Below are 15,645 nucleotides of genomic sequence, written 5' to 3' on the forward strand. Positions count from 1 at the left end.
AGTGTCCATCAGCAGACAAATGGATAAACAAAATGGGTTACATACATACAGTGGAATATTACTCAGCCTTAAAAAGGAACAAAGTTCTGATACATGTTACTACCAGACTAAATCATGTTGATGGAAATAAGTCAGACAAAGGGAAAGACATTGTATGATTCCATTTATATGAAATAGCTAGAATATGCAAATTCATAGAGACAATAAGTAGAGTACAGATGGCCAGGAGCAAGGAATAGCATGATGGGGGAATTAATGCATAATGGGTATAGGGCTTTAGTTTGGGATGATGGGAAAATTCTGATAATGGACGCTAGTGAGGTTAGCATGACACTGTAAACGTGATTAATCCCACAGGAATGCTTGGGAGTGGCTGAGATGGGAGTTTTTGTTGTTTGTTTCCACAATGAAAAAAATGCAACTAAAAAGAAATAACAATGAAATGCAATGGATGATCACAGACTACAGCTAATAATGGAGAAAAGTCCCAAAAAGACACCCAATAGGGTGTGCTGGTTTGAAAGGATATATGTCCCCTAGAAAAGCCATGTTTTAATCAAAATCCCATTTCGTAAAGGCAGAATAATCCCTATTCAATACTGTATGCTTGAAACGGCAATCAGATCATCTCCCTGGAGATGTGATTTAATCAAGAATGGTTGTTAAACTGGATTAGGTGACAACATGTCTCCACCTATTTGGGTGGGTCTTGATAAATTTCTGGAGACCTATAAAAAAGGAAACATTTTGGAGAATGAGAGAGATTCAGAGAGAGCAGAGAATGCTGCAGCACCATGAAGCAGAGTCCACAGCCAGTGACCTTTGGCGATGAAGAAGGAAAACGCCTCCTGGGGAGCTTCATGAAACCAGAAGCCAGGAGAGGAAGCTAGCAGATGACGCCGTGCTCACCACGTGCCCTTCCAGCCGAGAAAGAACCTGTGACTGTGTTCACCATGTGCCTTCTCACTTGAGAGAGAAACCGTGAACTTCATCGGCCTTCTTGAACGAAGGTATCTTTTCCTGGAGGCCTTTAATTGGACATTTGTATTGACTTGTTCTAATTGGGACTTTTTCTCGGCCTTAGAACTGTAAACTAGCGACTTATCAAATTCTCCTTTTTAAAAGCCATTTCATTTCTGGTATATTGCATTCCAGCAGCTAGCAAATTAGAACATTAAGACGTAAGAAAAAACTGGAATATAAACTATAAGCATTAAATCAATGTTAAATTGCCTTAACATGATAGCAGTATTTAAAGTAGTTGCATATGTGAATATCTTTGTTCTCAGGGAATGTACATGGAAAAATATTAAGTGTCTAAGAAAAGAAGCATGATGCATGAAACCTACTCTCAAGCATTTAGAAAATAAATAGGCAGATAGTCAGATAGCTGGATAGATGAATGGAGAAATAACATGATACAGCAAATGTGGCAAAATGTTAAAAGTTGGTGGATCTAGGTGTCTTGATGGAGAGGAAGCTAGAGTTTGCTGTTCAGGTTTTGTATTATTTTTGTGACTCTCCTTGTTTTAAATTATTTCAAAATAAAAAGTTAAGAATAAAATAAATGAGCTATCATAAATGCATGAAAAGACAAGGAACCTTAGCTTCATATGCTAAATGAAATAAGCCAGTCTGAAAAAGCCACATACTATAAGGATTCAAACTATATGACATTCTGAAGAAGGTAAAACCATACAGACAGTAAAAGATCAGTGGTTTCCAGGGATTCAGGAGGGAGGGAAGGAGAGAGGGAGGGATGAATGCGTAATACACAGGAGATCTGGGAGGGGGGGCAGGGGGCAGTGATACTATTCTGTATGATAACGTAATGATGGATATATGACATCATGTATCTGTTAAAATCCAAAGAACTACACAAAACAAACAGTGAATCCTAATGTAAATTATGGACTTTAATTTAATTAATGATATAAGATGTAAAATGATAGGGAAAACTATGGGGGAGGTATATCTGAACTCAACATACTTCCTTTTCGATTTCTCTGTAAATCTAAAAATGCTCTAAAAAATAAAGTTTATTAATTTTATAAAATGGCTAGCTCTGCTGCTAGAAGTGGGCAATAATGACACTACTAAATGCTGTATCTGGTCATACTTGGTACATCGTATATGGTCAATAAGTAACTGTTGCTTGAGTAACTGTTACTTCAATACAAGCCAATGAATGCTTGTAACGCTGGCGTTTCCTGGCTTCTTCAAATTGACTTCCCCAAAACATTGATCAGATTCTTCCTTCAAGCTCAGGAATGTTGCTGAAATTCAGGTTGCTATGGCTCAGGGGCACAGGCGATACTGAGAAAAGCAAGGATCACTTGACCAAACATTTGGAAAGAAATAAGAGAATGCTGGGGTTGGAAAGAACCCTAAAGTAGTGCTAGCTATCCCTCCATCCCATGATGGAGCCCCCTCTCCCACATTCCTACCTGGTCTGATCTGTTAGGATACTGAGCAAGTCTAAGCAATATCTGCTGTAGGAAAAAAAATGAATTCCTGGTATTTCACCCAGCACTATCACAAGCCATCCGAATCTTTCCAAGAATTCCCCTGGGCCAAAGCATCGATCAGATTCTTGGGTGTTCTGGGAGTGGGCCTGGGGAAATAATAGCACACCACTTGTCTATAGTTGGGGTCACCATGATCACATCCCTTTGGGTAGGAAAGTCATCTCCTCTAAAAGGAATAGCCATGCTCAATGTCATTTACCTAGAGAAGAGGCAGATCCTTATATAAGATACCAGGATTTAGAAGGATGGCCTGAGGTATATAGGAGGAGGGAACGTAACACTTATTTTTGTCAGGAACACAGATTCTGGGTCTAGTCATCTGAAGGATGGTAGCCGCCTAGATGTGGATACTAGGTGGTTGTACTGAGACATCACCTACTACACAGAGGTAGGCTGAGAATTCAGATAGGTGGGGTCTGGAAGCACTGGAAAGTAGGCAGTGTGGCAAATCTAATGAACCTAATTCAGGTACTCAAAGTTTATTTTTCTGACTGTGGTAGACTGAATTATATATCCTAACAAAGATATGTTCTTAATCTTAATTTGCATGTGTGAACCCATTGCAAAGAGGACCTTTCGAAGATGTTATATATCCAATGAATGTTTTGCTCCAAACTGCCAAACCATGACATACAAAGAACTTCCGAACACCCTTCAGTCCTTCTACATCAGAGTCACAAATATTTCAGTACAGAACTGGGAGAATGTCCATCAAATGTGGAAATATTCCCTCTGGTGGGGGGTGGTATTTGGGTTCAGACTAAGGCAATGATACTGATATTGGGAGCACTCCTGTATTGTTTAAATACTTACAAAGAGAATGTATTACTTTTATAAACAGCAAAACAACAAAGACATATTTCCATGTTGAATAAAAATTAAAAGATATTTTACTTAAACAATAAGCTTGCATCTCTTACACTGGTTATAACTTTTATCCATATTTTAAGCTTGAAGAATTTCTCAATTATTAGCCCTCTTGCAGCATTTCCTCTCTCCATGAAGGAAACTACAAAATTAGGTTTTTGTGGTGGTTCCTACAAATCTTAGTGGCTCTTTCCTATAATGGGCCTCAAGTAAAAATAATTTCAGGGCACATGTGAGACCTGGATTTTGAAGATTTAAGAAAGGAGCTTCTACTCATACCATCCACAACTTAATATGGTTTATCTCATTCCTCACTGCTTTTCTCTTCTGTCATCCAATCAGTTGCTCAAGTCAGAAATTTACATGTCAGTTTTGATAGCACCTTTCCCTCTTATTTTCTCCTTCAGTCTCTAGAACCAACCTATCACCAACTTCTTTCAAACTTAACTCCAAAATACTCTTTAAATATGTCCACTTCTCTCCATTTCCATCATCTCTACCCTAATCCAAGATACCTTCATCTTGTCTAGACTACTGCAATTGTCTCTTAAATGGCCCACTCTAATCTGTGGAACTGTCTTTAATCTGAGACATAAATCTGATAATGTTATTCTCTATCTTAGGATACTTCAAAAAATTTCCAGTGTTTTTAGTATCAAAATCAAAATCCTTAATTTAGCCTATAAGTCTTTTTCTGGTCAAGCCCCTGACTATTTCTCCAGACATCTCCACCACATTCTTGGCCCTAAAACCACACTAACCTTAGTTGTTCACATATACTCATGCTTTGTCCCACTACAGGACTCTTACACATGTTGTTTACTCTACCTGGTATACACCTGATTTCCCACTTCATCTAGTTAATTTCTACACATTGTTAAAGTTTCAGCTCAATAATCACTTCTTCAGGGAAACCATCTTGAGCCCCTAGACTCAAATGCCACTATTATATCTGTTCATAGCATCATGAAGCTGTCCTTCATAAACAATTAAGGTTGTAATTTTATATTTACTTGGGTGTTTACTTCTTTAATACCTATAGCTCCCATGAAGGAATGCATATAATTCAGGCAAAGACCACGCTTAATGTTATACGCCTTTATAATCATACCTATCACTGTGCCCAGGCACACAGGAGGCATAAAATAAATATTTGTTGAATGAATATTAACTACATGCTGAGTAAAATGGTTCTTTGGTATAATAACCCTAAAGTTAAAAATTTCAAGGTACATTTGAGGTTTGACTTTCCAAGTTTTAAGGATGGAGTCTCCATGAATATTAACCTTAAGTATTTTATATAGCTTCTCTCATCCCTCAATGCCTTTATCTTCCCTCACACAAATGATGCTATCTTGATCCCTGGAGGTGGCAGGAGGCAGTATTAGAACCCAGATGAACTCACCCCTATAGTAGATGCCATGTAGTCTGCACACATTTCTGCGAAATCACGCTCAAGAACTCCATAGTAGAGGCCATAAAAGAGAAGAGAAATACCAAAGTCCATGGCATCTTCTGGCTTGATTCTGTAAGGGAAGCAACATGGTCATTTGGGCCTGCCTTGAGATACAACTATTTTGGATTACTACTCTGGGGCACATAGGCAGGGCCCAGAGCTTGGAAAGTAGATGGGCTACAGCAGGGGTTTGCAAACTACTGCCAAATCTTGCCTGCTGCCTGTTTTTTATATGGCCTGCAGGCATTACTTAAGCATGCTAGCACTGGAGGGCCAAGCCAAGGCATCTCCTTCTGCCCCTATATCCCATTCTGTTCCCAGTGCCATCCTCACAGCTGCCTAAGAATCACACTGGTGTCACCTATATGTTGAAAAATCAGTTGTTAGCAATTGCTAAGCAACAAGTGGTGGAATTTCAGTCCGGGAAGGTGGCAACTCACTGAGTTGTCCGATCTCCAACCAGCTGCTCAAGCTGAAATGGATAAGTGCTCCAGAAGGAGAAAAGGACAAACCAGGATCCGGGCGTCACTGGAGCAGAGAGTAAAAACATGACCACACAGTCCTTGCCAGGCCCTTCCTCCTGAGAACATCACGGTTGATGGCAAATGGGCATAAAGCATGCCCACCACCCAGGACGGCTGCTCTAAGCAGACAGGGTGGGCAGGACAAAAGTTCTCTCCTTTGTCCTTTAAGTACGTACATAATATCATAAATTTTGGCTTTTGGCCTGCAAATCCTAAAATGTTTACTATTTGGCCATTTATGGGGAATGTCTGCCAACCAAAGATAAAGAAAAGAAGATAAGATGGTTAGTAAATATTTTATATATCATTTACCATAACATTTTAAGTTTCAACAATACACATTCTGTATCATGTTATAAAAGTCAAATTTTGGTCCAAGTCTATTACTAAGAAGGATAAAAATCTTGCCTTAATATTAGGAGATGCATTCTAGCAATTCTAAGAACCGGTAACTTACAACCTTGAGTCTATAAATGTTAATACAGGAAATATTTGTTTAAATATTTGTACAAAGAATAGTTTGTTTATGTAAAGTTATGAATTATATTTACCATAGGTTGGATTTGCTTACCACACTTGTAATATTTAATCCACTGACTGAGCAAGGATCTTATACTAATTAACCTAATCAGCAGCAAAAAAAAGATGGTGAGCGTTCTCTCCACCCTGTTTTCCTCTTTATATAGTTTAGGCAAGTAAAAAGAAATAGTAATTATAGGAGAAACATCTTAAAAATAATGCAGATGTTGATTTTTTTTTTTTAACCAGACAGGTTAGGAAGATACTACCTAAAATATCTTGGTTTTCTTTAATGAGATGTTACACTCTACAAATTGATGAATTCCTCTAAACATTTCATAAGTGTTTATTCTTTCAGACTATACTACCCCTGGAATAAAGAATTCCATGAGTATCCTCTCATTTTATAAGGTAGGACACATTTTCACTTTTTATATTTACTTGCTCTAAAATAAACTCCTTTCAGACTTCTACCTATAGTGCCCTAGGTTTGGGGAAAATGCCAGTCATAATCCCAATCTCTTCTGCCTCACCTATTTACTCTGCCTCACCTACTCTCTTCTGCTTCACCTATTCACAGAGACCAGGATTTCTTGGTTTCTGTCTCAATTGGGAATGGGGAAACTTATTAGCTGGAAAAAAAAATCATTTGGCAAGCTTCATGACAAAACAAACCATAGCCAAAACCCCACTCCAAGGATGTACCCTAGGAAGTTAACACAGCAGTTTTATCTGTGATAGTACTGCATTGAAAACAACCTTAAGTGTCCAACAATGGGCTAGGACTTAAATGTTCATGAGTTAACTTTCCCAATTGTTTTATTAGAAACCTGATGAAGTGCCAGCTGTGTTACAAACAAGGCAAAAATGCTTATGTGTTACATGTGATCTGTGATTAGCACATAGAATCTGGACTGGGAAATCTGTGATTAACCTATAAACATCTGGTGGGAAGCAGTTTTGGAGCTCCCTAAGTATGGTGCATTTCTGAAAATTCATGTATCTTTCGGGGGCATGGGACTTCTAAACCAAGGTGGCTCACACATCCATCTATGTGGTCTTATTTCTATGTACTTCAGATGTCATGGTGCCCTGAGACTACTGTGAAGACTCCTATAAACACTGTCCTGCTATGCTTCCTGTCTTATATCGAAGTGGCTTTATTGTCAGGTGTGGCCAACTATGGTTGAATGAGTTCAATTGTCTAGTCCAGGGATCAACAAATGTTTTCTATAAAGGGCCAGATAGCAAATATTTTAGACTTTGCAGTCCATATGGCTTCTGTCACAACTTCTTGACACTATTGTTTTAGTACAAAAACAGTCATAGACCTTACATAAACAAATGAGTGTGGCTTTGACCTGGTAGAACTTTATTTAAAAATCAGGCAGTGGGCCAGAGCAGTTTGCTGACCTTTGATGTAGTTGAACATAAGGTCACTCGGGAAGACTGGACACTGCAATAAATAGTATATACATGGTCAAGGAATATGGTTCTCTTGGGGTGATGGAGTTATGAGTGACTGACCATCATTATTCTTACTTTCGCTATTACATAGTCTTTTCCATTTTATCCATTATAAAATAAATTACTGGAAAATATAACCAGGCATTCTTCGCTTTCTGCCAGCACAATCATTCCATTCTCCCACAACCCAAGTCCCTTATCTTGGGATGGGTGTCATATCTTCTTTATTAATGCCCAGGACTTGCAACAGGAAGAATGGTATACCTCACCAGCTCCTCCTCCCCAAAGACCCAGAAAAATAAAAACAAACGGTACTCACTTGAATAATAAGTTAAGACCAAAGAGAGTAAACATGACAGCCATGTAGCCAATGATGCCAGTGGCATAGCTGATTTTATAGATCAACAGGAACCACTTATAAACCAACCTGGAAAAAGGAGAGAAAGTCAGTACAGCTGACACAGAAGCTTTGACCTCAGGGGCCCCTGAACTACCAGAATCCTGTATTCTCACATCAGATGGAGACATCAGTCTGTTTGTTCAAGACTTAATGAGCAACTCCAGTTACTTCTCAAAGCTGTTTGCTCTCTTAATTGCAGAAACACCACCATATACCACAAAGCAAGTGCTTTGTATTTTCCAGGTCTTGGACCATGGGAGGAAAAGAGATTCCCAAAAGAAAGCTTTAGTCTCAAAAACACAGAAAGAGCACAGAAGACCTCGGAGAGCTATGTCATCTCACTATAAAGGTCAAATTTAGGTTAGTTAGACAAGTAAGTAATAACTAATAAATACACCTCTGTTCAGAAAGGAATAGGTGGGGAAAGCCAATTATTTCTGTCAAGAAAGAGAGGGGGCCAAGATGGCGGCTTAGTAAGGTAAGTGCGTCTTAATTCCTCCTCCAAAGCAACTACTAGGTGAACTGAAACAGTGCAGAACAGCTCCCGGGGTCACGACAGGGAATGGACACACAGCGTACCCCAGTCTGGACTGGCTAGTCTGACTGCGAGACTCGGCTGCGGTGAGATCCCCGAGCGGTGCGTGATTTCCCGAGCAGCGGCAGCTGTGGCGGCCGGAGCTCCTCCCTCCCTCCTTCCCGGGCCAGCTGAGAGTCTCAGAGAGGCAAGTCTCCCAAGCCGAGGCGGCCGGCGCCCCTCTTTTGCAGGCGGCTTCCTGGTCCGGCTACAAGTCTCGGATCAGAAGGCTACCCAAGCCGCGGTGGCCCTCCCACACGGGCGGCTTCCTGGTCCGGTGAGGAATTCCACAGGCCGCGGTGGCCGGTGACCGACGCCCCTCCCCCGCGGGCGACTTCCTGGTCCGGTGGCGAATTCCCCGGGCCCGCTGCGGCCGGCAACCAGCCACAGGGTCCCCTCAAGCTGCGGCGGCTGACGCCCCCACCACGTGCGGCCCCCCAAACCAACAGAGAGAATTGGATCGGAAATCCCCAGGCCGCGGAGATTGGTGACCAAGGGGATCCCTTCCGAACACATGAGACAAACGTGTGCCACGAGCACCACGTACTGGGCAGGATAAGAAAAACAGAATCCAGAGATTTCACAGAAAAATCTTACAACCTTGTTCGGTCCGACACCCAGGGAAAACTGACTAAATGCCCAGATGCCAGTAGCAGAAGATAACGGTCCACGCTCAGAAGATTGAGAATATGGCCCAGTCAAAGGAACAAACCAATAGTTCAAATGAGATACAAGAGCTGAGACAACTAATGCTGAATATACGAACAGAAATGGAAAACCTCTTCAAAAATGAAATCGATAAATTGAGGGAGGACATGAAGAAGACATGGGCTGAACATAAAGAAGAAATAGAAAAACTGAAAAAACAAATCACAGAACTTATGGAAGTGAAGGATAAAGTAGAAAAGAAGGAAAAAACAATGGATACCTACAATGATAGATTTAAAGAGACAGAAGATAGAATTAGTGATTTGGAGGATGGAACATCTGAATTCCAAAAAGAAACAGAAACTATCGGGAAAAGAATGGAAAAATTTGAACAGGGTATCAGGGAACTCAAGGACAATATGAACCGCACAAATACACGTGTTGTGGGTGTCCGAGAAGGAGAAGAGAAGGGAAAAGGAGGAGAAAAACTAATGGAAGAAATTATCACTGAAAATTTCCCAACTCTTATGAAAGACCTAAAATTACAGATCCAAGAAGTGCAGCGCACCACAAAGAGATTAGACCCAAATAGGCGTTCTCCAAGACACTTACTAGTTAGAATGTCAGAGGTCAAAGAGAAAGAGAGGATCTTGAAAGCAGCAAGAGAAAAACAATCCATCACATACAAGGGAAACCCAATAAGACTATGTGTAGATTTCTCAGCAGAAACCATGGAAGCTAGAAGACAGTGGGATGATATATTTAAATTACTAAAAGAGAAAAACTGCCAACCAAGACTCCTATATCCAGCAAAATTATCCTTCAAAAATGAGGGAGAAATTAAAACATTCTCAGACAAAAAGTCACTGAGAAAATTTGTGACCAAGAGACCAGCTCTGCAAGAAATACTAAAGGGAGCACTCGAGTCAGATACAAAAAGACAGAAGAGAGAGCCATGGAGAAGAGTGTAGAAAGAAGGAAAATCAGATATGATATATATAATACAAAAGGCAAAATGTTAGAGGAAAATATTATCCAAACAGTAATAACACTAAATGTTAATGGACTGAATTCCCCAAACAAAAGACATAGATTGGCAGAATGGATTAAAAAACAGGATCCTCCTATATGCTGTCTACAGGAAACACATCTTAGACCCACAGATAAACATAGGTTGAAAGTGAAAGGTTGGGAAAAGATATTTCATGCAAATAACAACCAGAAAAGAGCAGGAGTGGCTATATTAATATCCAACAAATTAGACTTCAAATGTAAAACAGTTAAAAGAGACAAAGAAGGACACTATATACTAATAAAAGGAACAACTAAACAAGAAGACATAACAATCATAAATATTAATGCACCGAACCAGAATGCCCCAAAATACGTGAGGAATACACTGCAAACACTGAAAAGGGAAATAGACTCATATACCATAATAGTTGGAGACTTCAATTCACCACTCTCATCAATGGACAGAACATCTAGACAGAGGATCAATAAAGAAATAGAGAATCTGAATATTACTATAAATGTGCTAGACTTAACAGACATTTATAGGACATTACATCCCACAACAGCAATGGATACACCTTTTTCTCAAGTGCTCATGGATCATTCTCAAAGATAGACCATATGCTGGGTCACAAAACAAGTCTTAACAAATTTAAAAAGATTGAACTCATACATAACACTTTCTCAGATCATAAAGGAATGAAGTTGGAAATCAATAATAGGCGGAGTGCCAGAAAATTCACGAATACGTGGAGGCTCAACAACACACTCCTAAACAACGAGTGGGTCAAAGAAGAAATTGCTAGAGAAATTAGCAAATACCTCGAGGCGAATGAAAATGAAAACACAACATATCAAAACTTATGGGACACAGCAAAGGCAGTGCTAAGAGGGAAATTTATTGCCCTAAATGCCTATATCAGAAAAGAAGAAAAGGCAAAAATGCAGGAATTAACTGTCCACTTGGAAGAACTGGAGAAAGAACAGCAAACTAATCCCAAAGCAAGCAAAAGGAAAGAAATAACAAAGATTAGAGCAGAAATAAATGAAATTGAAAAGATGAAAACAATAGAGAAAATCAATAAGGCCAGAAGTTGGTTCTATGAGAAAATCAATAAGATTGATGGGCCCTTAGCAAGATTGACAAAAAGAAGAAGAGAGAGGATGCAAATAAATAAGATCAGAAATGGAAGAGGAGACATAACCACTGACCTCACAGAAATAAAGGAGGTAATAACAGGATACTATGAACAACTTTACGCTAATAAATACAACAATTTAGAGGAAATGGACGGGTTCCTGGAAAGACATGAACAACCAACTTTGACTCAAGAAGACATAGATGACCTCAACAAACCAATCACAAGTAAATTAATTGAATTAGTCATTCAAAAGCTTCCTAAAAAGAAAAGTCCAGGACCAGACGGCTTCATATTTGAATTCTATCAAACATTCCAGAAAGAATTAGTACCAACTCTCCTCAAACTCTTCAAAAAAATCGAAGCGGAGGGAAAACTACCTAATTCATTCTATGAAGCCAACATCACCCTCATACCAATACCAGGTAAAGATATTACAAAAAAAGAAAACTACAGACCAATCTCTCTAATGAATATAGATGCAAAAATCCTCAATAAAATTCTAGCAAATCGTATCCAACAACACATTAAAAGAATTATACATCATGACCAAGTAGGATTCATCCCAGGTATGCAAGGATGGTTCAACATAAGAAAATCAATTAATGTAATACACCATATCAACAAATCAAAGCAGAAAAATCACATGATCATCTCAATTGATGCCGAGAAGGCATTTGACAAGATTCAACATCCTTTCCTGTTGAAAACACTTCAAAGGATAGGAATACAAGGGAACTTCCTTAAAATGATAGAGGGAATATATGAAAAACCCACAGCTAATATCATCCTCAATGGGGAAAAATTGAAAACTTTCCCCCTAAGATCAGGAACAAGACAAGGATGTCCACTATCACCACTATTATTCAACATTGTGTTGGAGGTTCTAGTCAGAGCAATTAGACAACAAAAAGAAATACAAGGCATCAAAATTGGAAAGGAAGAAGTAAAACGATCACTGTTGGCAGACGATATGATACTATACGTCGAAAACCCGGAAAAATCCACAACAAAACTACTAGAGCTAATAAATGAGTACAGCAAAGTAGCAGGTTACAAGATCAACATTCAAAAATCTGTAGCATTTCCATACACTAGTAATAAACAAGCTGAGGGGGAAATCAAGAAACGAATCCCATTTACAATTGCAACTAAAAGAATAAAATACCTAGGAATAAATTTAACTAAAGAGACAAAAAACTTATATAAAGAAAACTACAAAAAACTGCTAAAAGAAATCACAGAAGACCTAAACAGATGGAAGGGCATACCGTGTTCATGGATTGGAAGACTAAATATAGTTAAGATGTCAATCCTACCTAAATTGATTTACAGATTCAATGCAATACCAATCAAAATCCCAACAACTTATTTTTCAGAAATAGAAAAACCAATAAGCAAATTTATCTGGAAGGGCAGGGTGCCCCGAATTGCTAAAAACATCTTGAGGAAAAAAAACGAAGCTGGAGGTCTTGCACTGCCTGACTTTAAGGCATATTATGAAGCCACAGTGGTCAAAACAGCATGGTATTGGCATAAAGATAGATATATCGACCAATGGAATCGAACAGAGTGCTCAGATATAGACCCTCTCATCTATGGACATTTGATCTTTGATAAGGCAGTCAAGCCAACTCACCTGGGACAGAATAGTCTCTTCAATAAGTGGTGCCTAGAGAACCAGATATCCATATGCAAAAGAATGAAAGAAGACCCATATCTCACACCCTACACAAAAGTTAACTCAAAATGGATCAAAGATCTAAACATTAGGTCTAAGACCATAAAACAGTTAGAGGAAAATGTAGGGAGATATCTTATGAATCTTACAATTGGAGGCAGTTTTATGGACCTTAAACCTAAAGCAAGAGCACTGAAGAAGGAATAAATAAATGGGAGCTCCTCAAAATTAAACACTTTTGTGCATCAAAGAACTTCATCAAGAAAGTAGAAAGACAGCCTACACAATGGGAAACAATATTTGGAAACGACATATCAGATAAAGGTCTAGTATCCAGAATTTATAAAGAGATTGTTCAACTCAACAACAAAAAGACAGCCAACCCAATTACAAAATGGGAAAAAGACTTGAATAGACACCTCTCAGAGGAGGAAATACAAATGGCCAAAAGGCACATGAAGAGATGCTCAATGTCCCTGGCCATTAGAGAAATGCAAATCAAAACCACAATGAGATATCATCTCACACCCACCAGAATGGCCATTATCAACAAAACAGAAAATGACAAGTGCTGGAGAGGATGCGGTGAAAGAGGCACACTTATCCACTGTTGGAATGTCAAATGGTGCAACCACTGTGGAAGGCAGTTTGGCGGTTCCTCAAAAAGCTGAATATAGAATTGCCATACGGCCCAGCAATACCATTGCTGAGAATCTACTCAAAGGAATTAAGGGCAAAAACTCAAATGGACATTTGCACACCAATGTTTATAGCAGCGTTATTTACAATTGCAAAGACATGGAAACAGCCAAAATGTTCACCAACAGACGAGTTGCTAAACAAACTGTGGTATATACATACGATGGAATATTATGCAGCTTTAAGACAGGATAAACTTATGAAGCATGTAATAACATGGATGGACCTAGAGAACATTATGCTGAGTGAGTCTAGCCAAAAACTAAAAGACAAATACTGTATGGTCCCAATGATGTGAATCGACACTCGAGAATAAACTTGGAATATGTCATTGGTAACAGAGTTCAGCAGGAGTTAGAAACAGGGTAAGATAATGGGTAACTGGAGCTGATGGGATACAGACTGTGCAACAGGACTAGATACAAAAACTCAAAAATGGACAGCACAATAATACCTAATTGTAAAGTAATCATGTTAAAACACTGAATGAAGCTGCAAAAAAAGAAAGAGAATTCAAGGAAAGACAATTAAGAGGTAGAATTAGCTGCAGGCTTCTGTACCTGGACCTGGTTAGTCTGAATATAGTCTTGCTGCATCATAGGCCAATAATGAAAGGGGTGATCTCTAATGAATTGGCAAAAAAATGATTTTTTTTGGGGGGGGGGGACTGACAAAATGTTTTTTTAATTGAATTGGATGTATGTGGGGGGAGCAGGGGGTGGTTCCCTTTTCTTGAAGGAGGAGCAGTACCCCTAGAATGCAATGAAAAGCAGTGCAGAATCTGTTTGGTTAACCCCAGATAGGTTCAGAGAAGAGAGATGATTCTCTGAATGCACCAGTACCTTTTAAATGCTATGGGAGTAGGTCTCTGATATCAGGAGCCACCATCCTGAGATAAGAGCTAATAAACAATTTTGTACCCAAGCAGGTGCAAGTCTGCCTGGTCCCTGAGAGCCAACTAGGTTAATGCCAACCCTGCTGGGCTCAAGGGAAGAAGCTCCAGGCCCTGTCTGTGCCTCCCTGCTATTGTTAAACATGGGTGATGGTTTCATAGGCTAAAGAATGTCTTCAAACATCCTGTAGTGTCTTCCCTAAAGGACCACACCAGCTCAGTTATCCATGGCTTGTACTGATCAAATGGAGTAGGATACAGTAGAAAGGACAGGAAATTTTAGGTCAGGCAACACCTAGAGGATCACACCAGCTCAGTTATCCATGGTTTGTACTGATCAAGTGGAGTAGGATACAGTGGAAAGGACAGGAAATTTTAGGTCAGGCAACAATTAAGCTAGATTAAGAGTGGTCTTATTAGCTGGGTAACCCTATGTAAGTTACAGCATCTCTCTGAGACAAGTTTCCTTATTTGTAAAACAGAAAATCCATGTACCTTTCTCACTGGATTGTATAAAGCCCATTGCCTGGTATATAACACATGCTCAATAAATACTAAAGGGATTAATGAGAATTATGAAAATGCTTTGAAACTAAAAACACTACCAAATGTTAGTTATTATCAAAACCCTCCCATGTTGTAAACACATTTTCAGTCATTTTAACTAGACTAGCTAGAAGTTGACACTGTTTATTCCTTAGTAACTCAACACTTTATTACACTTTTTCTTCATAATTGCCCTATGTGGGGTAGTAAATATTATCTCAGTTTTGGGGATGAAGAATTTTGAGTCTCAGAAAAGTCAGGTTATACAGGTCGTACAGCTAACAAGTAGCAGGACTGGGGGTTCCAATCCAAATTTGGCACCAGAGGTTACATTTTCTATAATCATCCCTAAAGAAAAGTATTGTAGCCAGAGAGGGACTTCTGGATCACCAACTCCACCTTAAAGATGAACTTCACACAATGAAACTCAGAAGGGCAGAGAAAGGCTTGCAGTACAGGAGAGCATAAGAGGCAAGGGGAAAAGAGCAGTTTGCAATTTAGAAGACTTTGGGTCAGGAGGTCACAACTTTGAGGCTGGCCAGTTCATCTGTTAGGCTCTCCTGAACCTGGGTATACCTCTCTCATAGCACTTACCAACTGCAACAGGTGCTTTCTCTCCATTTCCTCCATTAAACTGAGCACTCTTTGAGGGTAGGGGCCATGTCTTATACAGTTCTGTATTCCCAGCCCT

At 39.3% G+C, this 15,645-nt stretch overlaps 1 protein-coding gene across 8 annotated transcripts in view; it reads right to left on the reverse strand.

The window, feature by feature from the left end:
• Positions 1-15,645, reverse strand: part of RNF121 (ring finger protein 121) — a 142,262-nt gene that overhangs the window by 20,752 nt on the left and 105,865 nt on the right. For all 8 annotated transcript variants that reach the window (XM_077113707.1, XM_077113705.1, XM_077113709.1 and 5 more), the window contains 2 exons: positions 7,681-7,788; positions 4,801-4,921 (listed from right to left, as the gene is read on the reverse strand). In XM_077113707.1, coding sequence (XP_076969822.1) covers positions 4,801-4,921; positions 7,681-7,788 — 229 coding nt within the window. The remainder of the gene's footprint in view (positions 1-4,800; positions 4,922-7,680; positions 7,789-15,645) is intronic.

This window comes from Tamandua tetradactyla, chromosome 8 (assembly GCF_023851605.1).
Source record: "Tamandua tetradactyla isolate mTamTet1 chromosome 8, mTamTet1.pri, whole genome shotgun sequence".
In the NCBI taxonomy this organism is placed as follows: Eukaryota; Metazoa; Chordata; class Mammalia; order Pilosa; family Myrmecophagidae; genus Tamandua; species Tamandua tetradactyla.